General features: G+C 37.1%; 2 protein-coding genes across 3 annotated transcripts in view; one reads left to right on the top strand and one right to left on the bottom strand.

The window, feature by feature from the left end:
• Positions 1-670: 670 nt before the first annotated feature.
• LOC124159477 (Bardet-Biedl syndrome 1 protein homolog) lies at positions 671-21607 on the bottom strand. Of its 2 annotated transcripts, XM_046535307.1 has the most exons (12): positions 21550-21607; positions 21242-21364; positions 20986-21142; positions 18330-18429; positions 14663-14982; positions 12670-12801; positions 10503-10802; positions 8538-8766; positions 6409-6579; positions 3323-3459; positions 1852-1983; positions 671-1048 (listed from the first exon to the last, which is right to left on the bottom strand). In XM_046535307.1, exons 2-12 carry the CDS (start codon positions 21253-21255, stop codon positions 788-790), a joined length of 1953 nt encoding a protein of 650 aa, XP_046391263.1. In that variant the 5' UTR covers positions 21256-21364; positions 21550-21607; the 3' UTR covers positions 671-787. The 2 variants fall into 2 exon arrangements, with proteins under 2 accessions (XP_046391263.1, XP_046391264.1); XM_046535308.1 differs by lacking the exons at positions 18330-18429; positions 21242-21364; positions 21550-21607 and having other exon boundaries at positions 20907-20990.
• A 953-nt stretch (positions 21608-22560) lies between these two features.
• LOC124159476 overlaps positions 22561-26974 on the top strand; it is a 333447-nt gene continuing 329033 nt past the window's right edge. The window contains exon 1 of the mRNA XM_046535302.1: positions 22561-22997. The gene's annotated coding sequence lies outside the window, so the exon portion shown is untranslated. The remainder of the gene's footprint in view (positions 22998-26974) is intronic.

The following is a 26974-nucleotide window of genomic DNA, read 5'->3' as shown; positions in this document are numbered from 1 at the left end:
TTCTCGTGTCCGAAAACCTAAGAATTGACATCTTTGTCAATGAAATTAAGACTCTTTTCCATCTCAATTTTTTTAACATTGAAATGCCATAATGCAAAGTCAAAATTTTGGTTTGGACCCACATTTTGAGGTCAAAAAGTCAAAATTGTATAATTTTGCTTACACTCAACTAAACTTAGGACCTGTCCAGTGTCCCCACAAGTACATGTGCCAATTTTCATGAATATTGCTCGAGGAAAAGTTACTAAAATTAGAGGTCAAAGATGACACATGACCTGCTGGACAGTCTGTATAATCATGAAATCCAAGTTTTCCACTTTTGTGGTAACTATCCTTCCCGAACAATGCCGGGTGGCCTGCTATTAACCATTAAAATAATTGCAGGGGCAAAGATGAATGACTCAAGGATAAATTAATAAAGCTGATTCAATGTATAGATACCATTTATTAGTGCATTTAACTTCTATTAACATGGTCACCAGGGATGCCGACTTACAAAAAATATTGGGGGGGACCCAAACTGGGGATTATGCTGCAGGAAATTTTATAATTAGTGAATTTTAAGTTTTTAAGCATTTATCAGAATCATATGATCAACATTAGAATCCTGATAACTCGAATGTCAATATCTGGACACTCCAGGGAAAATCGACAAGCCTGACCTATTTTTTCCTCACACCCATAACGAATTTTTGAGGGGGCTCAGGCCCCCTCAGGCCCCATGGAGTCAGCGCCACTGATGGTCACCCTCATAAAATGAATTTGAGGGTAAAAAATGGCTGCTTCATTATCCAGGAGGTGGAGCTCCGTCCTCACTGAGAGGCATGTTGATGATGGTGGTGATGATTGTTGCCAAACGCCTCCCGCTTGTTTTCTTAGGTTTCTTTGAGCCTTTTAATGATGTCACCGATTCTTTTTTCCCGACTTTTACCGTATCTTCAGACGTATCCACAACGATCACTGTCACTTTGTCTGAGATTGGTGTTTCTGTCAAAAGGCGAATGAAAGTTTCAAGGTGGTATGGGAAGTTGGGCGCTAGATAAGGAACCTGTTCAAGAGGAGGAAAATTTGGTTCACATTAGATTTAGTGTCACAGTCAAAGGCAATACATATTAAGCACAAAAACTGTTTAGTTAATAATTATATACTACAGCAGATTATACACAAAGTAGTTCATCCAAATTTCAATTCAAAGGGAGTGAGAACTAAAAGGAGACACAGCACACATGAGGAAAATTTCTAGGCGAGAAGGAGCAATGCCTTGAAAAATGAGAATAGAATGCATAATGGCAAAAATAATGGCAAACCTTTTGGCATATTTCAATACCAAAATTTGGCAAATTTTAGGAATAATTTTTCCAACACAAAATTTAACAGGTTATAGCTGTTACCACCATATTTCATGTGAGACTTTCATATTCCATGTGATATTTTTCATACTTAATGCAAGATATTTAAAGGAAAAAAACATACCCTTAGTTAACTTTTATTTTAGAATGTACATAACAAAGAATAATGAAAGTCGTTGTCCCAGAGAGAGACAAAATTTTTGATAACTTATGGTGTGAAATAAATACCTGATTAATATCTATGTAACCATCTCTGGACTGTGGTTTGATTCCGAGCCCAGGGAATTTTTTAATGCAATTACATAATATGAATTTTACTACCATTCATGTGGCACATATGAAACATAGCATACACCAAAGCTAATTAAACATTTGAATCACCAGTGCCACTTCAGCTTACATGACTATACAACAAGGAATACCTAAATAAAAGGCAAAAGTCCCTTTTTCATATTGATATAAGATTTTTTAAATAACTTTACAACTGTTGAGTATTGCTCACCTTAATAAATGGTTGATCAATTGAATAAATCCTGGGATCCCAATGGAAAGTCAAGGCAATGTCCTGAACTGCATCAGGTGAAATAGTCTCTAAGGTCATCATGGCTTTAAATACCGGTCCCAGGCCATGCAGCTAAAAAGATAATTTATTTATGAATGTTTAAATTGCACGTAATTAATTTCAATTATAATTGTGAGAATCTTTAAAAAAGATGCACATAGTCATCAGATTTGATAAGTAAGGGTGGAAAACCACCCCTCAGGTAACTCCAGATAATACATAAAAACTACTATGTTCTTATTTAGCTTCAACATACATACATAGGTCTTACAATGAGGCATTGCCAAAGTGATGCTTGGGAATCAAATGGTGTAGGCATTTTTGAGTTAGGTAGAAAAAGTGTCATGACTTTCTTCTAAGTAGTTTATGGTTGAAGAGAAAAGTGCAAATAAAGATTTGGCACACATTAATCTCTTTCAGGGCCATCTTCTTCAATCAGCCTAGGCCGAGTGTGTTATAGAGCACTGCCTGTCGCTTTTGCCACATACCACTCATGTTGCAGTCCCTATGATGACTTTCTTTCCATCTTACATCTCACATAATCACTGCTAAATGCCCAAAACCAAAAATTTAAGCCAGAGACAATGATATTTTTCTATTTTCAGCCTATTTTATGGTTTTTCAATGCACCTCCAAAGGGATAATTACGATGTAAATTTGGGGCATTCATTTTCACATTAAATGTCACCCAACCCAATAGGTTTAGATATAAAAAAACTATGAATTCTTCCACGAATACAAAGAGCTTCGATTGTGCAATGGACTACTTCAAAACCGTATTGAATGAACAGATTGTTGTGTGATTGTTAGGCAATAAGCTTCATTGAGTGCCCTAGAAATCTCTTCAGAACCACCCTGGAATTTCCACTAATGTCACTTAATTTTTTTGTTCAATGGGAAGTGGATATCAGCAGGAAATAGAAAGGCAATATTGCTGAGTATATGTAAGTGAAAAATATTTACATAGTGATTTTCTGAAGTAGCAACATATTTTCTTGAAGCTGAAGCGAAGACACTTGACTCCTATACAAAAATATATAATACACTGATAAAGCTATGACACTTTTTCTTTTCTTCCACTGTAGTTTCTGAAAATGATGACACCATTTGATTACCAAACATGAAAACTGAAACTGAATAAATGAAGCCACTTCAATTTTTGGTAATTGTGGATATGTACATATTTGGAAGCATCATCAAATCAAAACAATTTAGTCATATTATTGGTATTATAAGTACTAAGTAAGAAACAGCAAGTTTGAAGGTGGCAAATGGGTTGAAATTAATTGAATTTTAAATTTGAATTAATATGCAAGTTAAAATAGAAAATATTTTAGTTTTTCTTCAATTTTTTAACAAAATGTATCAGTTAAAAACAAGAGGAATGTCAATTCAAAAAATTTTTAATTACCTGTACTGTCAATTTTAGTTGTTTTGGGTTGTCTGGGGCTGAAGTTACATTCCTGCATTTATTAACATTGTCTTGATAGGCTCTGTCAACAACCTTACGCATGTGAAGCAAATCACGTTGAAATGTCTGATGTATCTCTGCAAAATAAAACTTCATCTCTTGATAAAATAAAACACAATATGGTTAATAAATTGCTTAGATGTGTATAAGAATGATTTCAGCTGGACATTTTTATAAACAGAGACGATGACCTGGAGTTAGAAGTGAAGAGGGGGAAAATTATAGGAAAATGTAAAACTTTATATGATGAGCCGAAATTTTACAAAAACCTCCATATGATAATGCCATAGCCGAGGTCCCACGCCCTTTCCATTTGTTATGCATGGAGAAAAACCTGTTGCAAGAAAGCTCTATAATTACAAAACCTACCTATGACAAATTGTAAGTCTGTACATGGGCTCCAGTAAGGAAAATGACCTCTCTATTGCAAAATTTTTCACTTGCAAATTATTTCCCAGCATTTTTACATGCAGTTTCACTTCCCTATCCAGCATTGTCTAAATTGCTTATCTTTATTGTGACTTATGCCCTTGTTTTGGTACATTTGATTGAGCATTGCTACAAGCTGCACAACCTCAGAAGCCGGACTTCAAGCAAGACCTACAATGCCTTTCACTTCATCATCTTTCAGCTCATCCTGCATAATGAATCTGGCTAGGGGATAACAGTGTAGCATAAGGCATTAATTCATTATGAATCCCACAAATTCAGAATTTAGGTATATAGGGTGCATAATCAGTGACGATATTTTGTCATCTTCAGACAAACTTATGAGTAGGTATGGCCAATCACATGTATTCCATGAGTGTTAGAGGTCGTCAACAGAAGGTATGAATGGAGATATGTACTGGAATGAACCCATTCTGAATAGTTTTGAGGGGAAATATCAGAGGATTTGACACTTCCAGGAAGCATATCTGTTTGACAAAATGAAGCCAAATTCCAAATCCATAATGGTGTCATTAATCGTCAGAAAGAAATTTCCCTGGTTCTCCGATACGGGTGGCATACACTTGTAGGATGTTAGGGTGGCCCATTGAAGTTCAGGTTCAAAGACTTGTTTCTTATGATTCCAAGGGTTAACGAGAATCAAAAGCACATCAAACAAAGCATTACCCCTAGGAGTGCGGGAACTTTTATACATTGCTGCATTTATCCAAAAAATTTATTGGTACCTGGATATCTTGCACTTGGACACTTTCCCTCACCATAAGGATCACTAAGGGGCTTGACTCTACAAAACCAGCTCTTGTGGCAGGGGGTGTCTCCTGTACAGAGGGTCTCTTCTGCACTGTCTGGCAGCTACAATCATGGAATCCCACAGCCCAAGGGTTAAGGTTAGAATATTATAATAATTTAGAAAGGTTAAGATCGGCAATCAACTGGAGCAGTACAGGGAAAATCCAGACATTGCACTAATTGGATTGATTTCCAAGGGGGAGGGAGCACAAAGTTGTTTCTGAACATCTCTCCCAATCAGTTTTGGTCGTCCACCTACACATGTGCAAAACATTAGCTCTCCCACTCTTCCAGAAGTTCTTCTGTAATTTGCATCCATCATTGAGTAATTCAGTCTTTTAAGAGGCTATATATGCCATGGCTTGCATTACTTGGCCACAGTCAGTTTCTCTTGTCATTTTAAATACGTCCCAACATTAATCCACTGCAGCAGTGTCATCCTGCAATGACGCAACCAGCAACTCTCCCCTGTAGACAGACCTCCCTTAAAACAAAGTTGCCATTTTCCCATTCTGTTGAAATAGGATGGTTTCCTATTTTCCTTTATTGCCTAAATGGAAAGATTATTACTCCTGGAGTACGTATTTCACGCTTTTAGATTTTTAAATGACGATATCTATTTTTAGCGATTAAATGAAAAGTGAACATTTTCAAGTGCGCGAAAACGCGACAGCTAAGTATGAATGCTAGGAAAACGCGTGTGACATCATTCTGGTTCCCGCTGTCGGCGTGTGAGGTGACCTCGAGGCGAGGCTTTGAGTGCTGATATGATGCAGGCTGCTAGCAGGTAGCAGAGTACACTGCTAGCAGGTAGCGCTTGGCTTAAAAAAAGATTATTAATACCCTATCAAACAAAGGAAACTTTCCGACCTTAGGCAGTGTTAATAAGTGATTATTAAGACATGCATGCATTGGTAATCTCAGACGATGTAAAACTCCTATCTACTCGTATAGAAACTAGGTCCATGTGACGTCACGTGCATGGGCGCCAAATGCCTTTTTCAAATGCGGTTAAATTTGACCATGGCCATTCAACTGAACTGGGATTTCTAAAACCAAATAATTTGTATGTTATGAATACACTAATTGTGGGTAACGAATCGCAATCAATGCCTTTTGTTTTCTTTGATGAAGGAAACTACCCTATTTTTTCATGGAGGCTTTACTTAATTTCAAATGGGTTAAGAGTCAACAAAGGGTCAAGTGGTTTTGCACATATTATGACCAGAAAATCCAACAGAAGAAGCCACAATAGGAGGCATAGCACTGTCTCTAGAGGAGCTAACTATGGAAAAATCATAGGATTTTTCCTCTCCATTAGAAAATCTTTCCTTTCCGTAGGAAAATTAAATTATGGTTTCACTATTAGTGGCCTACGCCGCCCTAATGACAGTGATTTCTTAATCCTACTCCTTCCACCACTATCCTTTCCCTGGAGGCATCGTTGTGCTCTCATTGCAGCGGCGCCTCCTATCCTTTTTCTATCGTCCCCAAAACTCCCAATCCCTCCCCATAGGATTTTCCTAGTTACGCCACTAGGGCATACGATGAAATTTTAAGCAGTGATTGCAAATGTGTTCAAGCAAATGTCACCATCAAGTTTCCCTCAATTCAGCCTCATCTTGCTAAAAATAATCCTTTGCCCATACAATTATACCCAATTGAAAACTTAATTGAAATGAATCAATATTGAACTTATGCCACAAATTATTTAAGCTTTCAAAAGCATTAACTAAAAAAAATATCAAATTATGATAAAGAGGAAAGATATACAGTTGGATACATACGAATTGCATTATCCCTTTCTTTAGCAGCATGTTCGACAAATTCCTTTGTTCTTTTTGGGATGGACAGTTTGTGGTCCTTAGGCCTTTTCTGCGGAACTGGCTGTCCATCTTCAGTCACTTCAACACCAAAGCGAGAAGTTCGCTTCAGAATTTTCACATGGAGAATGCCACCTGATAATTCAAACATCACAGAATCTTCAGTAAAACATTCTAATACACAGATTTATAAGTGGCTAATAATTCACTTGAACTAATCATTCACCAGCCCTAAGGAAAAAGCAAGGGACCCAAGCTAAAGCAAGAATTGAGTACCTCAGGTGGGCTGCTGTACCATCTTGCTAAAAATGAATATATGCAACACTTTATATACATACAGAAATAAGATTCCTTGAACATACAAAATATTCTGGTAGTTTAGCCACTGGATATAAGGAGCAAATGCTTACCTGGGAAAAATCTTGATAATCACAGTATAACCATGCAGTAAGTATATTCTTACTCTATGGTATAACTAATATGTATATAAAAGAACAAAGTGCACTGCATTCCTCAAAGAGTCTTATTAGTTGAATTTCAACACTGAATGCTTTACACAATGGAGCTGCAGGAAAATACTGATCCTGATCTGACACAATTAACCAAAATATACTGTATTATGATAATCTCTATTTTGCATATTATGAAACATTCCTCTTCCCCAGCCTCCCATCTCTATTCTAGAATATGTATTGTACACAGACACCAACATTAACAATTTACTCAAAAAAAAATATCTGACCTAAGACCTTTTTCCTTACTTATAATATCAAACCTATTAACTAGTACATAGTCTGCCCTATTGAGTAACCATTTCACCCTCAAGCCATTCACTTTGCCAAAAATAGTGGATACATTACAGAAAAAACTCAAGGGGGGGGGGGTTAAAAAGATATTTTGAGCTACCTATACTTTTATTGTAATGAAAAATAATCAAGTCCCATGCAAGATTATTTAAGATAGTTTAATTTAAACTTATTATACACACATACAAGACAATGCTATCTTATGATATAGAAAAGTTACCATTGTGGTTCTGCAATGTTCGACAATGTGGGCAGCCCCACAAAGGGCCTTTGTGGGGCTGCCCGCCATGTGTATCCCCCACTGCTTTGCCAGAATTAATCCATACAAATTTCATTGAGCTCTGGGCTGTCATACATTCTACCGACCTAATGTGTAGTGTGCACCTATGTCCAACCCAGCTAACAGTGATATGCATTTAGCTCCTAGCCTCCGTGATGCAGCGAGGGGGGGTTTTGGGGGATAAAAACCCTCCTAGAGCTCAGAGAAATTTTAAAGTTTAATCCATTTCACGTAATTGGATTAATATTACCTATAGAATAGTGTACATATTAATAAAATATCCCTCAGAAAACCACAAAACTCACCATTTTGAACCATTTATATGAAAATTTTTCTGGAGGAGGGCCCCTGCACCTCCTGCTTACCCTGGCGGTAATTGGAGACACCCCAGTGTTTTGCACCTAAAAGCCCCCCTAGCCTTAATTCTTAGCTGCACCCCTTCCTAGCCTAACCTAAGGGGCAGGTCTAAGATGCTCTTTCATGAGGAGTAGCAAGCTGGAATTTTTTGAGCCCAATCTTTTGCAACAATCCACTTGCAACCTACACATTGGCTGTATACATCGCTAATGGAACCATATGGAAAAGGAGAATGGAGGTTTAAGATGAAACTATTCATTTCTACAAACTTTTAGGCATACGTGCACCAAACATTGCCACCACCACCCACCACACATTTGCAAAATATATGTACATACATACAAAGACGTCACACATCCTCAATTTATAAAAGCCAAATCTTTGAATAATAAATGTTAATTACCCTATTTTTGTATTCAAAGCTTTTTTTATTTTGAAAGTAGCTCCTTCATTTTCCTATCTGACATTTAAAAGATATCAAATACTCCAAATAAGTATTTGACTTTCTCATTTTGCTCTCATTTTTATTCCAAATATGTACACAGAAAATATTTAAACTGAGGACTAAAACAAAAATTTTAGGAGTTTCATCTTTCATTTCAAACAGCACCTGCCTAAGTTTTACTGAGGCTATTGGCATGACCACCTACTGTAAGTGACAGCCACCAACGTGTTCTCTTCTTGTCCATAGCTACCAAAGGCAAGAGCGGACACAGTTTCTTGAAATTTCATGACATCAACAAGCATCTTCTCGTGGTAAAAGTTCACAGTGCCACCTGCAAGGGCCACAGCAACCAAAGTCAGTCCCAAGTGAATTAAGGGCACAGTGATTATTGCCCGTGCATGAGAAGGCAGCATTATCTCCCAATACTTTTTTCCCTGTAGAAGACAGAAATTATGAAAGAGCTTATGCCTTAAATGAGAAAAAAAACAAAATTGCCATTAATAACAAGGATTGATTCCAAACGCATCAAAATTCCAATCGCGCACCATTTATTTATTAGTGCATATACATCAGTGGCGTAGCCAGGAATTTTGTTCGGGGGAGGTCGAAACCCAGGAGGGAAAATTTTTTAAAAACATGGTTCTAAGTTGAGGATTTTCAGCTAATTTTAACACTTTTCATAATCAAAAAAACTTTAGTTTTCAAATAAATCTTTTGCAAATTCATGATTTTTCAATATTTGGTTTTTCTTTTGTGACGCAAAATACTTGTGCCTTTACATTTTGGGGGGTCTGGACCTCCCAGACCACCCCAACTACTATACTTCTACAGATGAAAACAATCATAGATGGACATGTGGAAGGGAAGAAGGGCAAGGGACAGCTGCCATTTAAAAATATGTAAAAAGGAAATGCTCCAGCGGAATTTCGTCACATATTTATTAAAGTGCTATTTTTTTAAAGGGAAAAAATCAATTCCCATACCTATCCATTCCGCAAAATATCTCTTGTAATACATATATCATTCCTGTTGGACCTGGGGCAATGGGCAAGTTTATTAAATGGACTGAAAAAAGTAGATAGATACACATCTACATTGGTATCACATGTTCTCATTTTTAACATTTCTAAAAAATTGTGTTGTATTAATATAGGTCATTTACTTAAAATGATTTTTTTTTTGACATGAAAAAGTGGCTAGTCAACTAAGAAATTGAAATGAGTAGAGGCAATAACTTGGCATGACTCTCAAGTACCATTCGACAAATAAAGTCATTTAATTTTGTTTAGTTCATAAAGTCAAAGTCACACATGAGGATCTCAAGAAATAATGGATATAAGAATGCAAAAAAGAATTTATTAAATATACATTATTAGCCTTCACAGTATGTATCCGGAGGATGTACTATTGGCAAAACAGATTATTAGAAATGAATAATTGGTGATGAGAGCATTTTCATCCACTTTTGAAAAGAAAGGGAGAAAGGTAGCCGAGTGGGGAGAGCAAACCTAAGGGTCCAAGCTTCATATCCTGTGTGAAATCAAAAATCCTTGAAGTGTGAGGTCATGCAGAGAAAGGAACTGTCTACCATACTCTGAATGTAAGAATGCAAAATCGAGTAGCTAAGCCCAGGATGAGCTCTACCATCACCTATCCAAACCAACCTACAGATTGAATTACAAAGTAAGAGAGAGCAATGAAAAGGCAGTCTGATACAGAGCATAAACTTTTAAAGAGTAGGAAAATGGAAACTAAGGAAGGAGGACGAAAAGAGACAGGAAATGAAATGAAAAAACAAGCAAATTCTTGACATGTAGGGGGGAGGAAAGGCAGCTGCTAGAAGAGATATGGAGATGATAGAGGGTGTGGATGAAGCAAGTACAGAGACAGAGATGATACAGTGACTACCTGTCTAGAAAGAGAAGAGGCTCTGACTACCACAAAATATCCCCATGAATTTTGAATTTTGAAAAAATGAATTTACGGTGAGGAGGAAGAGAAAAAGGTTCATGAATACACTTATGAGTAATTAGTCTTATACTTCAAAGAAAAAGGGGGTTTAATGAGGAATGAGGATAGTCTGGGGTGACCAGCGAAATTTTTTGCATAGCACCACAACCAGTAGTTTAACACTTATAAAAAAAAGCCATTAAATCTTTTCAAACTTTACCTGTCGAGAATATGACTGCAGTTTCTGATTACTCAGAGCCACAACAATGCTAGCACCAACTCTAACTTCTTCTTCTGCTGGAGCACGAGTAGATGGATCAACATGATTAGCCTTCGATGAAGGAGGTGGAACGATGACAAAACCCAGGATAAGAGATCCAGGAGCAATCAATAGCTCAGCCTCCTTGGTACCCCTCTCAGCAACACAAATGCAACCACTTCTGCAGGCACTGAACACACAATAATCCACATCATATAATCCTGACGTCGCTAGTGAAGCAGAAACATCATTCACTTTGATCTGGAAACAGCATTAGACACAGGGGCATTAAAAATGCATTAGGTAATTGGAGAGTCGATATACATACACAATATAAAGACATGGTATGATATGAAATGAACCATAGGAAAGAGGTTAAAGGGAAAAATTTTGGCACCTCTTCTCAATGCCAGATTGAAATTTTTTGTAGAGGTTGACAATTTTGCACTTCAGGTAGATTTGATATTTAACATGGATGACACCCAAAATTTACCCCCATGTAGAGGCACTCTTTTATATTAGGAAACCAGTGGTGTAGCCAGGGGGGTCTCGCCCCCCAGAAATATAAAAACACAATTATTTTCCTTCATAAAAGAAAATGAAATATTGAAAAATCATGAATTTAAAAAATATTTCTTTAACAAATGAATTTTTTTCGATTATTAAAAGTGTTAAAACTGGTTTAAAAACCATTACTTTGTACCCTGTTTTTCAAAAATTTTCCCCCATGGTTTTCTACCCCCCCCCCCCCCCCCCCCCCCCCACCGTCTCCCCCAAACAAAATTCCTGGCTACAACACTGTAGGAAACGAACACGAAAAAAATTATTTAAGCATAATTCATGAACAATAGTGCCTCACTATCTTCACTGAACTCATAATTAAGAACTGCATTATCCTATACTTCCCAGAAATCCCCTCCCTCAGTACCTCTGGGTATGATAGTAAACCCTACTCTCTGGTGGTTTATTTGGGGTAAGTGGCACTTCCCTCACAATTTATTGGGTTCGCCTAGTCAAACTCAGTCGATCCAAAAAGCCATTACTAAGAGTAAGCACTATCCTCAGGAATGATTCAAGAATATTTTTTGCAATGACACATATTCAAAACAAATATCGATGGCAAAGTTCTAACAACACATATCTCAAAAATAGCAACTTTTCAGGAGAGCAAAAAAATGATTTATTTTTTTTTTTTTTACTTGTATGCTGAAATTAAAAACCAAAATTTCATAAAACTGAAAAAGAAGTATTCATTTGCAAACAAAGAGTTGTTTTTTGCTGGCATTTTATTTTTTCAATGTCATTTCACTTTGTTTAAGATACCAGTCTCAAACCGGCCGAATTTGAGATATGTGTTGTTAGAACTTAGCCTCAGATATGTATCTCCTTATGATGATGATTACTTATCATAAAAGTCAGGCCTGCCATTGTGTGCCTTTTCTTGTGAATTGTAAAAGTTTCATAGAATCATCTTGAAATGAAAATACACAAAATTATCAAAGAATATTTTCAATAATAGGAGAAGAATCTGAACACCATTCACAGGTGCCCAGAGACAGCCCCATGAAGAACAAAATTTTTCAACAAGTTTACTCACATGAAATAAACACAAATCCCATACTGATTGATTTTTATATCTATCAAAATATGGCTGAACTTACTTTTTGGATTTTAAATCGTAAAAATGGCCTAACTGAAGCATAGGCATAATATTTCACCAAAACCAAACCCAAATTGCAATCATCTGAATCTCCATCCCTTGATAGAATTTATTTCTATCATACTGCACACATACAACAGAAATTTAGGGACTTTTTTTGGATTTGTAATAATTTTTCAGCAAAAAAATAGATTCTCTTCCTCAAAGGTTCATGGATCATCATTGCATCCTTTTTTTTAAATTTTATCTCAAATTATATCTTGGAAAAAATAATTTGAAATTAATCAAGAAAGCTCAGAGAAATATTATATTCTTCAATTTTCAGAGCTTTTTCCACCTCTGATGCCATGATTACTTCAACTTTTCAACTACATCAGTGGATATGCCATTTATTTCATTAATATTTTAATCAGTGCTAATTTTTCAGGTGAAATGATGTATCGAGTATAACTGAAGACTCCTACTCACATCTTCCAGAATAGTAAATGCTTCAGGATCCAAAATATAGATATGCCTATTTTCAGTAGCTATCACCAAGCATGATGGGGAATCGTCATCTCGCATGGCCTTCTTCAGGGTGGTAATGCAACAGATTACTGTCTAAAAGCAGAAAAAGCATGGGTATTACATATGCACATAGTTATATTAATGAATACTAAACAGATAGAATCATGTTTTCCATGAAAAGTAGGCTCCTATCAGACTTATTTTAATATCTATTGACTGATTTTCCCTTTACGCAAACCATGGGGGAGCAGGAGCCTGGCTAAAATGATAATTTGTCCGAAAAAACTACAAAACCTGTGAAATGACAAAACATTTTGCTCTTAGAGAGTCCTTAAAATGCTGATTTCTGAAGCTACTTTAAATAAATTTTTCAAGGGAGACCCCTCGGGACCCCTTTTACTGAAGCGTATTCAAGACCCTTTAAACTACCAGCAGGATTGCTGGCCCCCCAACATAAAACTCTAAACTCTGCCCATGAAACAAACAGCAAAATATTTTGAATCGGCCAAAACCTAAGTTCTTATGTACAAAGAACTAAAATGGCACAAAAATCGAGTAAAATTTTAGGATAATTAGAGTACGTAGTCAGTGGTACACCAAGACTATTTGGTACTCAGGGAAAACTAAATGGTAGCCATCCACTAACACTGAATGAGTTTTAAGTTTCAATTTTGGTACCCTTCACAATACCAATGGTATGTGCACAGTATAGAATTTCACTGAAATCCTGGCCTTAACCCCAAATTGTTTCTTAAATCATAAAAAGCCAATACAAATTCAAAGAACTGAGAAATTATGATTGCTAAAATCACTACGCATACAAATTCCAATTATTAATTTATAGTATACTCCAAACTTAGTTTAAAATTCAATAAAAACAGTGGCGTCAACTCCATGGGGCCTGAGGGGGCCCGAGCCCCCTCAAAAATTCATTATGGGCGCGAGGAAAAAATGTGTCAGGCTTGTCGATTTTCTCCGGAGTGTCCAGGTATCGAGATTCGAGTTATTAGGGTTCTAATGTTGATCATATGACTCTTATAAATGCTTAAAAAACTTAAAATTCTCTACTTATAAAATTTACCAGGGCAAGATCCCCAGTTTGGGCCCCCCCAATATTTTTTGTAAGTCGGCATCCCTGAATATAAATCTCACCCATGCTTCTACATGAAACATAAGGTATTACTGGGCCAATCTAAACCAACCTCTTTTTCATGACATTTTGGTGGAAACTGTTACTTAGTAATAATTTTGTTTCCACCAAAAATTTGGTATGCTGAAATAGTGAACAAACAGCTGCATAGTGTTTGGTAAAAACTCATTTTTTTTCCACAAAATTAAGTGTCATCCTACCAAGAAACTTACTTAACTTAATTTCGCACACACCGATTGCGGCATCGAAAACCTTATCTGAAATCCTTTCCCCCGCATTAATGCACTACCCCAAAATGAATTGTTTGAAATTTCCAGCATAGTAATGGTAATGTGAATCCATAATTAAGTATATGTTCTGCACAAACTGGCAAAATAACTACCTATAAGTGAACAACAAATATTTCATGCACTCCATAGCAGAGGCGCAGCCTGGAATTAAGGCTGGGGGAGGTTTAGGTGCATCTAATACCGGGGTGTGTGGGGGTATGGAATACCCACCAGGATAAGCGGTAGGTGGGAGATTAACAAATTGGGGAATTTTAAGATAAATAGTTCAAAATGGTGAGTTTTACGGCTTTCTGAGGGACATTTTATCAATCCCTACACTATTATATTAGTAATATCAATCCAATTAAGTAAAATGGATTAAACTTAAAAAATTCTCCGCGCACTGGGGGGGGGGGGGGGGGGGGGTTATTATTCCCCAAACCCCCCCCCCCCCCCCCTCGCTGTGCCACTGCTCCATAGGAATCCCGATATTTGTAAAGAAAATTCACAATCAATATGTGCAATAATATGGCACCTGTTTCTTCAGAGGAGCACTGCTGCTTTCTGTGATGAACTGAGACCATTCAGTTTTGGGAAGAGAGAGCAGATGTTGAGATCTTGCTGTCAAATTTTCTTCTCCAATGTTGACCTTTAACCCATTCAGCATCTCCACAAGAGCATCCGCTGAAAATTCGGAGTCACTACCCATTGCCCTCGCAATTTCAAGTGCCTCCTTCGCTTGGCCCCATACCTCTGCCTCTGTCGAATCAGCATTTTCTGATGGCACAGTGAATTTGAAAAATGGCCGGAGGTTCTTGTATAGGTAAACATGTGGTCCACTGGCAACTCCTAGAACTAAAAATAGTCCCATTATGAGTGATTGCAAAGTTGAAAATACGAAAAAAGAAAACAAAGATTCATTTATTTTTTTTATGAAACATTTTATTCAGGTGCCATTATATTTCAATATCAACCACTACAAAAGGAGCCTGAGACTTCTAAGCACTACATTTAGGAATTTGGTTAGATTCACAGTTCAGGTGATAAATGTTATTCAGGATTCAAAATTGCACTCGGCTTATATGAGGCTGTGAAATAAAAGTGTGAGCAAGTGGTCACACATGATCCTGAGTTCACAAAAATGTAACAGATGCAAGCAAATGGGACCTTTATCAACCTATAATACAATGCGAAATATGTAGTTTGAAGTTGAAGATCGAATAAATTTGATGTTTTGTAGCTCTGAAAAAAAACATCAATACATATGTATTTTCATACACTTATTAACTAAAATGGTTTCTGCAATAGTCTCCATTTAACCTCTCCCCTCCCCGCAGTAAAAGTGGATGGCCCACAATTGTGAAGAAGTACTCATATGATTATGGCTATCAAACTGCAGCACAGAGAGACCTAACACTGTCTGCGAAATGAACCTAACACTTGGTGCAAAATGCATTGACTTTTGTCAAGGCGCTCAAATACCAAAGTTAAAATATCATCTTTTTAAATTTTATTGCTGGAGCCATCCAGTTTAAAGACAGTGGATAAAAGGGCAGGTCACAAGACTTCTAAACCAGATCAAAATTACAGTAATCTCAAATATTGTTCACTGATATAGCATTCTTATAATGATTTTTCAAAATTGGATAATGTTAGCAGCAGATGTTCAAACCCCGTAGAACAGAACAGGCACCAGTAGGAAATAAATGATAATGTAGAGCAGTGGCGGATCCAGGATAGGGACAAAGGGGGGGGGGGTCTAAGTGGGGTTAAATATTCCAGCAGTAGTGGAGTACTGAAAAAAAAATTATCATTCCATCCAGGGTAAATTGGATACCCAAGGGGGGGGCTTAACCATACATCCGCCACTGATGTAGAGTGCGATAAGGTAAATATCAGTTTCATATTATATAAATGAACACATTGGTTTTTTATTTCACTTCAGAGAAGTTTGAAACTTACTTCGCCAAGTTATAATTCTCTAGCGACTGTAGCTGTCAAGAAATTTAGAGCATAGGTGATTTAGGGATTGAAATCGTTCCGCGAAAGTCAGCTGTCGAATTTGACTATGAAAGTCGACTAGTTGCACCAAAAAGTTAACTTCGGCCAACTTTTTAGAAATTTTCTCCACTTCTTATGGGCAATATAAAATGCTTTTATTAGTTTCATATTAAATATGCACTTATAGTAATTAATCGAACATTGTACTTTTGCTTCAACCATTTAACAGCACTGAGATGTTTTCATGAAACAAAAATATTATTTTTCTAGAATGAGTATCACTGAAGACATAAAACATACGCACAGTAAATTTTATTATACAAAATTTGCCTCAATTCTTTCAGTAAATTTACTAAAAAGTATCATTAGAGCAATACTAACTGTCCTCAAGATCAAAGGGTGATGTGGAACCATGATATAACTTCCCAGTTTCTTCTCTTGTGCCTTATTTTTCTTTAATATATATCTTCCTAGATCAAAGTTATTTTGCATGGCACTAATGTAACATCAAAGGAGGATCCAAGATTTTTCTCTTGGGGAGAGGGCACATATGGGTCCAAAGGCAAATGGTCTTCTCATATTTAGGATTAAGAACAACATTCAAACAATTACTGCATGAAATTATGAAATACAGTCTTCATCTCCATACTATGTAACACAAAAATCAAACAAAAGTAAACTTAATATATGGGCCATTTTCATAACCCAGTCTATTTTTTAAGTGCCCTTCCCCTCCCCCCCTAAATGTGCCTATACGCAACGTTCTATACATACACTGAAAGGTATCTCGTTGAAACTGTGCTCCTATTGGAAAATTTTTGGGCTGATCTCATCCACTCCTGCAAAGAGGTCATGTATGCATAGAACCATAGCATCTGCATATACATAGGGATTTGCAAGTCAATGTCCACCTTTGCTAAACCTCCAAATTTTGACAATAAATTTTGATATAAAATCCTTCATTATGAAAATTAAATCCACGTCAGCCTTTGTCTTTGACTTAAGGCTTTAGTATGACTACAAGTTATATTTTTTACATGCTTCATTTGAGAGCTTATTTTTAGAAAGCGGATTCATAGTAGATCACGATCAAGGCCATTTTCTATGCAAGTGAACAAATTCCGACCCACCCCCCCAAAAAACCTAAGATGAAGTAGGGATTCTCTCTGGATGCAATTTAAAACAAATTCAAATAATTTAGGAATAAGGGTTGAGACTTCATTGACTTCTAAACGTGCTTGCTCTGATATGTTGAGTGTGATATTTTTAGAGTTTAAAAACCAGTATTTAGGTGCACCCTTTCGCTTGATACCTTACACGGCTGTGTTCTTAGCTTATCGCTTAAACCGGCCCTCATGCTGAAATACGTAAAGAAATAATTTATCATTTCATGGCGGCATGAGTGAATGGGATGCCATTTACAAACTTCTCTGGCTCTTTCTAACGACTAAGAAGATGATGATCCCAGCTTTTAAACAGAATTATTTTCAAGAGGATGGTAATCAAAGGAAAAGTTGAAATATTAAAAGAAAGAAAAGTTATCCCCAGATTTAAAAATGTTATTCATGCATCAATTGGTGCAATATGCATTCGTGATTTTGCAATCTTAACTAACTTGGATAGAAAAAAGATTTATTTCTTTTATTTCTGCTGGATTTTAAAAAAATTACTCAGTTTGCATATTTTGACTTTGGAAACTATTTGTTTGTTTAGAATAAAATTGGTCCATTTAAAGTAAATGTTTTTACAGTTTCAGCAGGATAACTTATACATTCTCCCCTTAATTTCAGTAACAGTGACATATTTATTTGTCTGCATTTGGACTGCATAGACAAAATTGACATAACTCTTTAATTGACTTAACAACTTTCAAAGTTGCCGAGTCTTAGGTTGAAGTGGTAGTCTAAAGTCGACTTTTTCGGAAAGATTCTAATCCCTACCTACAGCTGTTTACCATGTCTTTCATTGAGAGAGACAGAGCTAATTTAATTGAAGACCAAAAATGGCTCTATATCTACCATCGTAATAAGTCACAAGAGAAGAAGGGCTAAAGCATTCTTAAGTGCTTTAAAAGGTTCGTGGCTCATTGGCTTCAACTTCCTTAATTACACAATTCAGTACTGTTTACTTGCTTTATGATACCCATGTGTATGTATATTTATTTGATAATTGTGCAATGAATGATACATGAGACATCTCACCTGGAATTCTAGGCACGGAGTAATCTGTGTAGAAAGATACAAGTCCTGAAGGCAAATCCGCAATGTTATTTTCAGAGACAAGTGAAGTAGCCTTAAATACCTATATTAGGAAATATAAAGTAATTATTAACTCTTATAGCATATTCTTTATTTTCATTAGTCAATTAATATGAACGGTGCACTTTTACCAATACAATAAATGAACCAATGAAAGTATTGCTCACTAATTGATTCATTGAAGGCAAAAAATGACTCCCTTTCTCTCACAGTAACACTCAAGTCACAGTAGAAGAGGGACTACAAACATTCTTAGAGCCGCCAAATCATGTTGAATTATGGGCTTGTGCATCATGTGCATTTTGTGGGACAAAGAGAACACAAGAACACAATGGACAAAGACAAAGCAGATGGTATTATTTTATTTAGTGCAACCCACAAATATTACAATATAGGATTCAGCAGATGGCCGCTCAATGTGTTGTCACCTACCAGGCTAATGGATTTACAAAAGTCACCACTTGCATCACTAGTGGCAGAGTGAACAGAATTTTACCACTGTCTTTACAGTGGTTACAAGGAGGAACCTATAAAAGGTAGTTTCCTCGAACTTACTCAAAAGTTTTACTCAAATGAAGATGAGTGAAAGAGGTGGATGATGTAAATGATTGATGTTATAATGACAGCTATAAAAAATCCAAATTATAAGTTACAGGGAGTTAAAGAAACATATATGAGATGGTAAAATTTCTTAAAAAGAAATCATCACTTTCAAGGAATTTTATGCAAATAGAAAATGCATCACTTTAGCCACCAAGATATTCATTAGAAAAAAGGTGCCCTATGATAAGTTTTCTTCAGCCAATTTGGCATGGAAATTTGCAGCTACAAAAACCTGCCTGACATCATTCAGTCACCAATTATCATTAGTTCTACTGTTTTCAGTCATATATTTACTCTTTCAGTATAGAGGCAGATTATCCGACTTGTATGGAGGCTTCCAATAGGAGCATTTACTTTTGCAGACTACAAGGGGATATTTGGTGTCTCAAAAATTTTTGTGAGGATGTTGAGGACAGGAGAAAAATAAATGCCATGAACTTTCATAGAGGTAGAGGTACTTGTGGAAGAAGTGCAATATTATTAACTATGTATCCATAAATCTAAAACAAGCGTAATGAACAAACTGAAAATATGAGAAATTGCATCTAAGAAAGAGAGTGCCATGAAAAGGGTAGGAACCAATTGAGATGTGGGGAGGATATAGTCAGGAACGGTAGAAACCTTTCATGGTAATAAGGGAAAGAAAAGATCTAAGGCATAATGACTGTACAAAGAATACTGGAAGTATGATCGCAGTCTTTCCCGGCATATTGAATCGTGGAAGGTTATTCGGGAATTCCACCAGGTCAGATTCTCCGACTCCATCTTGGCCAACGTTTCAATGTACGAGGGCATGCCTGATGATTTTGGGCAACTCGTACATCGAAACGTCAGCCGAGATTGAGTTGGGGAACCTGACCCGGTGGAATTCTAAAATAACCTTCCACCATACTGGAAGTATTCATGTCAAAGTGGCCTCTACAGTATAGCTAAATATAAAACTGCTAATTTAATATTTAAACCCTTTTACTGTCACTGGGCCGATATATCGGCCCTCGCTGGTTGAGCGAAAACGGCCAGGGGCTAATTTATCGGCCCGAAGTATTTCACTTTTTTTTCGTGATTGTGGCCTTTTCAACGGCTGTAATTTATGTAAACCCCCATAATCTATTCATGGTTATAAGATGCAAATATATCTCAAGAATTGGGAAAAAAATCTGGACGTATTAAATAAAATTAAGTAGCTGAAAAATTTTTAAATCTGAAATGTAGCTAATTCCGGAGAGTAGGCTTGGCAGTCTTCGTACATCCCACCTGAAACGGGCAGGCAGTGAAAGGGTTAACCTCTTGAATGCTTGACCCACATTATTAATTATATTATTTAAATGATCTAGAAATTCTTTAATGAAATGCCTAATTAAGTAAGTCAACTAAATGTCTTTGCAAAACCATTAAAATTGGTATGAAAGTGGGAATTCTAAATAAATGATGGAGAAAAATACTATGGAAAATGCATAGCTAGGAGTTTCTTTGTGATACGAAAACATATATGAAGATGTGTAATATATAGTGCCGAAATGGCTTTGAAACGGTTGTATTGAATGCTATATGAAAAGTTTTGAAAATGTAAATCTGACTAGCAAAATGACACAAACTACTAAGGTGAAGTTTGAATCTTTCTGTTGGAGTTTCAACGATGATTAAATGAGTCCTAGTAAACTTAACAAACCACTTCAAGACCATTTTATTAATTTAAAATTATGGCAAAAATATTTTAAATCAGTGCCTTGCTCCGCTTGTGTGCACAATAAAGTTCAAAACAGTTAGTGATTTATAATGCAGCTGCAAGAAACTTCATAGCAGCGTGTCTCAAATTATTGCCCATGGGCATACATAAAAGTTGCAGTAATAATGCTATGGCTACATTTAGCCAACAGTGCTGAAAGAATGCTTATGTATGTAAGGTTAGCTGCATACCGTGCATTATGCCTCAAAATATTTAACAGTGCATTGCATGAATACAGTGATCTTTACAGTCGTGCAATATTTCAGGAACCTTCAATTTTGCATTGGTTAAATTCCTTCCGATGTCTAAGATCACAAGTTTGTAGTCTTTGTCCGCATTTAAATCAGAAAATGTGATACAGTGGCTAAATGTGAACAGAGATGCTTTCGCGTCCGTATGAGCATCAAGCCACTGCTTCATTCCTGAACTGTATTAATAAAATAATAAGAAATTTGGTTACATACATGACAAATCTCAAATATTGAATTTCATGCATTTAAATAAATTAAAATACATAAAATCTTACTAGGCCACAGCCATTTGAAACTTGTCTTAGTTTAACACGATAAATCTTTTCTCCACATTTTACATGCCACAGAAATTAACTAGGTATCAATATGCACTGAGACTTCTCAAAGGCACTTCCAACCTTGGAACGAATATTTAAATATTAATATATCAAAAGGCACCAGCTGAACACTCCTAAACCAAATTCAAGGTTAATAGCAGATACTGCAAGCGCCTAATGTCAACAGATCTGCCATCACTTCTCCAAAATTTCGAACGAATATCGAGGATACAAGCTACCAAATTTGACATACTACCAAATACTACCTAAGCGAAATAAACATTCTGCTGCTAGATTGAAAGAAATTCATGCCATTGTTCGGTTCGATAAGACCGGATCGAACTTGATACAATCGTTAACAATCGAATCCACATATAAAATCGAAAGGTAGTGAATCGCTGCTCGACAGCGATTGTTCCAGCAGAGGTCGGAAGAAGTTGCAGAATCAAGGAGGTTGTTTCAAATTCAATCAAATGAGGAATACCTAATATTACTGAAAAGGGGGTTCAAGATTTTTCTGGGGAATTGCTTATGTAAGTAACTGAAACTATCGTATCATAGAGTCGTAATGGTTTGAGTGAAACTGAGTGGATTTTCGAAACTCGTGTGATACATGAATACACGGAAGTAATTGGTTTGTTTCATGTAAAGAAATTTAACATCATCTAATCTTTGATCTCAAATCGACCTGGGGTCAACAAGTTCGTCGCTATATTTAAAATTTGGTAAGTTGGCATGAACTTGAAAATTAAGTTGGGCAAATTGGGATGCACTAAATATTTATTCACTTCACATGTTTATCCATGAAGCGGGATACAAGTTAGCGCATGTTACTTAAAGTTACTAAGGTACGAAATGTTTAATCAGGATGGCAGCAGTTAACATTTTCATAGAAGTTGTATGTCAATATTTCTGGCCGTCTATGCTTGTAAAATGGCAAATCGATCCTTCATTTACCCTTTAGATCGAGTTAAGAGAGCTAGAAATGCATACATATTTCTCATTTTACAGTCGCTTCCTTGAATAACACTTAAAACTCCTTTCGCGCTTAAATTTTCCTCCATATTGTTCGACAGCAGCGCCAGACTCAACGCGGTACACTGCTAGTTCTAGTAATAGACGCTAGATGGCACTGAAGCACGTGGCCTTTTAGGTTACCACTCCTTCTACTTTCTACCGCCCCTCACGCCGCGCCACTGTCGTTCGGGCTCTCCCGCGGGATGCACGAAGGCACCCGAAGTTTGAGCGAACTCGATTGACTGCCATGCGTGTCAGTGCATTCACAGCTGACTAGCTTGATCATTTTCCGTCTGAGAGGTCGAGCGGGTTGGTTCTCGTACGTGTTGGCAGCGATGAGTCCTTGCGGGTGTTCAGTGCAGCGTTGACATTTTTAATGGAAAACAACATATTCACTATTGCAAAATTGCAGTGCTTGAACATTTTACATTGAGATTATCGTTGTGCTTTTTGAGGAAACGCTGTCTCTGAGGATTGTCAATAGTGTTTTTGAAGTGGCGTGGTTGTGATTTTGTTAACTTAGCCGATCCTTTTAGATCGAATCTATGTCTTTGGATGGGTGTCGTGAATGTGTGTTGTTTTGAAGATCTCCACTTGGCGTGTAATAGCCGGTTTAAGCAAGCGCGGCAGCCGTCTAGCAGAAACGTACGCCGACCGTGGAATTCCGTTTCGGTTCTCCTCCTTGCGGAAATAAAACGTGAGTATTTATCAGATCTTATGTAGATTGTGATTTTGCGCGACTGATTTGTGTGTTCAGAGATCGGAGTACTGTGACCATTAATGGGACATCGTGTCGATTAGCTAACATCCATTTTTCCGGGTTCACTGCTTAGGCGAATGTTGCTATCATGGTCCTATGGTTGCTCTTTTGCGAGCAATTTATCTCCCACTTTATCCTGCGGACGTCGTCTTTCTGACTTGGCATTCATTCAGGAAAGATCCGTGTGAAAAAATCTGTTTGAAATGGTATTCGAACTTTGCTACGCGGCGGAGAAATGAAAATATTTATCTCTGACTGCCTTACGCATCGATTTGCGTTCTGCTGTAGCATTATCCAGACTTTTTTTTAATTCGACTAAGGTTTGTTTTTGAAAACTCTTTCGACCTTAAGGATAAAAACATAACTCTCCCCTCATAGGGCTCACGCTTGTTGATGGGTGTAGCCAAAGAGGGGCGGTAACTGACAAACAAAACACGCATGCTAATGGTACTATTCGCTCCTATCGTCTATGAAATTGCAGTGGTGGGTGCCTTTTCGGCATTGTATCGATCATTCTGGTTGTCATATGAATTTTTTCATTTTGTTTGAAGATCCTGAAATTATTTCTCTTTTCCCGTTGTTATCTTCTATGTTTATTATGTTACCACGGCTGTCCGCTTTTCCGCGATTTTGTACGCGGCCCACATTGCCGTAAATTTGTTAAATGAATCTAGCCTGGTCTAGTCCTCACATAACTGGACCCTGGGATTTCATTTGAATTCAATATTTTTCTGTCTCCGGTCCTGCATAATTTAGTTAACCTGCGTGGAAAGTTTTGGGACCTTTGCTTTTTAATTGTGATTTCCCCTTCGATGACTGCTGTCTCGGTCGATCATTTAATTCATATCAATATATTCGTTTTGAAGAAAGTATTTTATGTGCGAGACAAAAGCACCCTCATTTGTATTCCTCGATTTTCGACCGTAATTATCAGCTACTCGGCCTTCTCCATGCATCATTAAATAGAATGTTAAAAGGTCCATTCCCATTTGGTGGAGACACGCTGTATGGAATGGTTTCAGTTAATCCTGTGTTTTTTTTTAGTATTAACCATTTAAGTACCTCTTATATGGGTATATACTGTAATATTTATAAGATAAAATATGAGCTGTGCATAGTATCTGATGGTTTGCCTTTCCCGTGGGTCCTCATCTTAATTCTCCCTTTGCCGCCCCTGCTTGACAGGTTCTTCTAGCCGCCTCTCGTCGAAAATGAAATAAAACATCATTGCTTGCACCGTAATGTTAATGGAGAAAACTTCGAACTTTACCAGTTTATATTTAGTCGTTCGCTTTCTGTTGCGTAGCAACGGAGACTTCGCCGTTTCGAAAACACGGAAGTGTTGGTGTGCAGACAAATCCGCTTAACTTGGCCGTCGTTCTTGAAAAACGGCACTCAAAACTCAGTCAAAATCTTGCATCGCATTTTGATCGTACTATTTATCTTTCGATGCCATCTGGCACCCGCCGAGCACAGTTATTTTACGACGATCTTCGGCGCAACCACCTGTTGAACGAGGTGTAGTGACAACCATTTGTTTCGCCCTAGGACTGTCCTGCGAAGACGATCCTTTACTTTTTTGAATTCCTGTATTCAGTTTACCATAATTTTCACCATTTTAGTAAAGAAGATCTAGATAGAGCTAGTGATGATGTTTCCCAGTTGTTTTTGGCCATGTCGTTTCTATTTGAGGTTTTGGGATTTCCTATTCATGTTCATTAAACCTGATTGACATTCTAAGCAATGTAACCCAAGATGTTTAAATCTTCCGAAGGATTCATGGATTTGGGCCGCTTTTAGATGGAGGATGAGGTAATTTCCTTGTCCATATTTCCCATCTTGCATGGATGCTGTGTGGGCCTTCATTAATTGATTTCTACTCTCCATCAGCCTGCATGCATACTTTTATTTTCTAGAGATAATAAATACCCTTGCGAAAATAGGTTATACCTAGGGTTGCGGCTAGGAACCTCTGTGAAAGTCCAAAGTCCACACCCCCTTCTCGAGAATTCCGGGTTAGGGTGGGCACGAAGAGAAACGGTTCACCCTCCCTTGTAGTTTGCCGCTTGCGTGAAAGATTTTCGTCGCTGGATGATAGACTTTTATCAGAACGATTTTGTCACCTGTCACAGCGATTGCGTAGCACCTTAAATGTATGTATTATGAAAGTATTTTACCAATGATGGTAGGTTTGCATGGAGTTTTAAGAAGTATTCTGACAGTCTCCCCTTCCTTCATGGACTTACCTCTTCAATTCATACTCTACTCATTTCATTTTATATCTATATAAAAACCCTATTTATTCCCTCCTCTCATAGGCATAAATTATAGTCTCATTTTAACGTGGTAGTGTTCGCATAACATTTATGGAGAGCTAGCTTTTCCTTTTCTCAAGTTTCTCTGGAAAGCGCTGTTTATACTCTTAATCCTGATATTTTTGAGATATTGTAAGATTCTATCCTCTATATTTTTTTCAACTCTTGGCATCATCACGTTCCAGCAATCCTGAGATTGGTTTGACGCAGCTCTCCACTCAATTCTCCTATTTCTCCTCTTTTACAACCTTGTTTAACTGAATTAATATATTTGTTTATCCTGCCGACCTTTTCCGTCCTTCCATCTACTTGCTCCTGGACAATTTTCTTCATCATCTCTCAAGGTATAGCCGATTAAGTTGTTATGAATTTATTGGTTGATTGAGGAATTTTCATTGTGAATTTTATTAGACTAGTACTTTTTTCACAAATGAGAAATTGATGGCATTAGAAAATTTTCGAAGGCAGGTTGGTCACTATTCTGTAAAGCCTGGGAAAGAGAATTTTATTGTGTTTGGAAAGTCTTGAACCTTCAGGCAGGGGCGCAGCTAGGAATTAAGGCTAAGGGGGGGTTTAGGAGCAACTAACCCTGGTGGGTATTGAATACGGGGGTGCAGGTGCCCTCCCCTGACAATTTTTTAGACAAATGGTTCAAAATTGTGAGTGTTACGGCTTTCTGGGGGATATTTTATTAATCCTTACACTATAAGTAATATTTATCCAATCAAGAAAAATGGATTAAATTTTAAAATTTCTCTGAGGTCTGGGGGTTTATCCCCCAAAACCTCTCCCCCCTCGCTGGGCCACTGCTGTCAGGGGATATTACAAAAACGTTTGGAAAAATTATGCATGCTGAAAAATTCAACCTATGATTTTCCTCATCCTTTTATTCGTCGGTATGCCATCGATACTTGAGCACCCCATTCCTCAAAAATGTTTTTTCGATGGTGATTCATACATATGGATAGTTATTGTGCTTAATCATCGTGATTTTACTCAATACTTTTTAAGGTTAATATTTATCTGAACTAAACCTTAATTCACTTATCAAGATGAATGCATGGAAAGGTATACGTTATGAAAATGTGCAAAATTGCAATTATGCTGTAGGAAAGTTAGTGAAAATCATTTTGACTCTTGTTTGGTGTCCCTTGATGGATTTTGTGGTATTCGGGACTAATGATACATGGTGCGTTTCATCTCAGGATCAGACAGACCACTCGGACACTGGTGACTGGCTGACTCATTGACTGTGGTGGCGTGATAATCTTGACATTCATGTATTAAAACAATTCCATATCGATACCTACATATTCTATAGTTGCATCCTGTTGTTGTTAATTTTTTAAATTCCGGCTGCCTTATGATACACAAATCCCGTAGGTGGTTCGTGAAAAATTACTTTTTGATCGTCAGCTTATGGGTTAGCTGTTTAGCTTAAGTTGATTGTTCCTAGCCTTGAGTCATGCAGTCTTCATCAAATTAACTCCCCCTGATAGATTAGCTTAGTGTGCAGAAGTCATGTGCGTCCGTGTCTTTCTAGGCTAGGGCCGCTCTCTTTATGAAGTCTGTGCCACTCTTTTTTCTAGGGCGTGGAGT

Source organism: Ischnura elegans, chromosome 5 (genome assembly GCF_921293095.1).
Source record: "Ischnura elegans chromosome 5, ioIscEleg1.1, whole genome shotgun sequence".
NCBI lineage: Eukaryota > Metazoa > Arthropoda > Insecta > Odonata > Coenagrionidae > Ischnura > Ischnura elegans.
Note: the sequence above shows the minus strand (reverse complement) of the source record. Positions and strands in the feature narration are given on the sequence as shown.

Bases quoted from the DNA above. Each gene is read 5' to 3' on its own strand.
- LOC124159477 (XM_046535307.1), bottom strand. The intron at 10,803-12,669 runs GTGAGTAGGAGT...TGCTGTTTCCAG, and splicing joins CATTTACTATTCTGGAAGAT to ATCAAAGTGAATGATGTTTC. The intron at 1,984-3,322 runs GTAATTAAAAAT...TTATCTTTTTAG, and splicing joins AACTAAAATTGACAGTACAG to CTGCATGGCCTGGGACCGGT.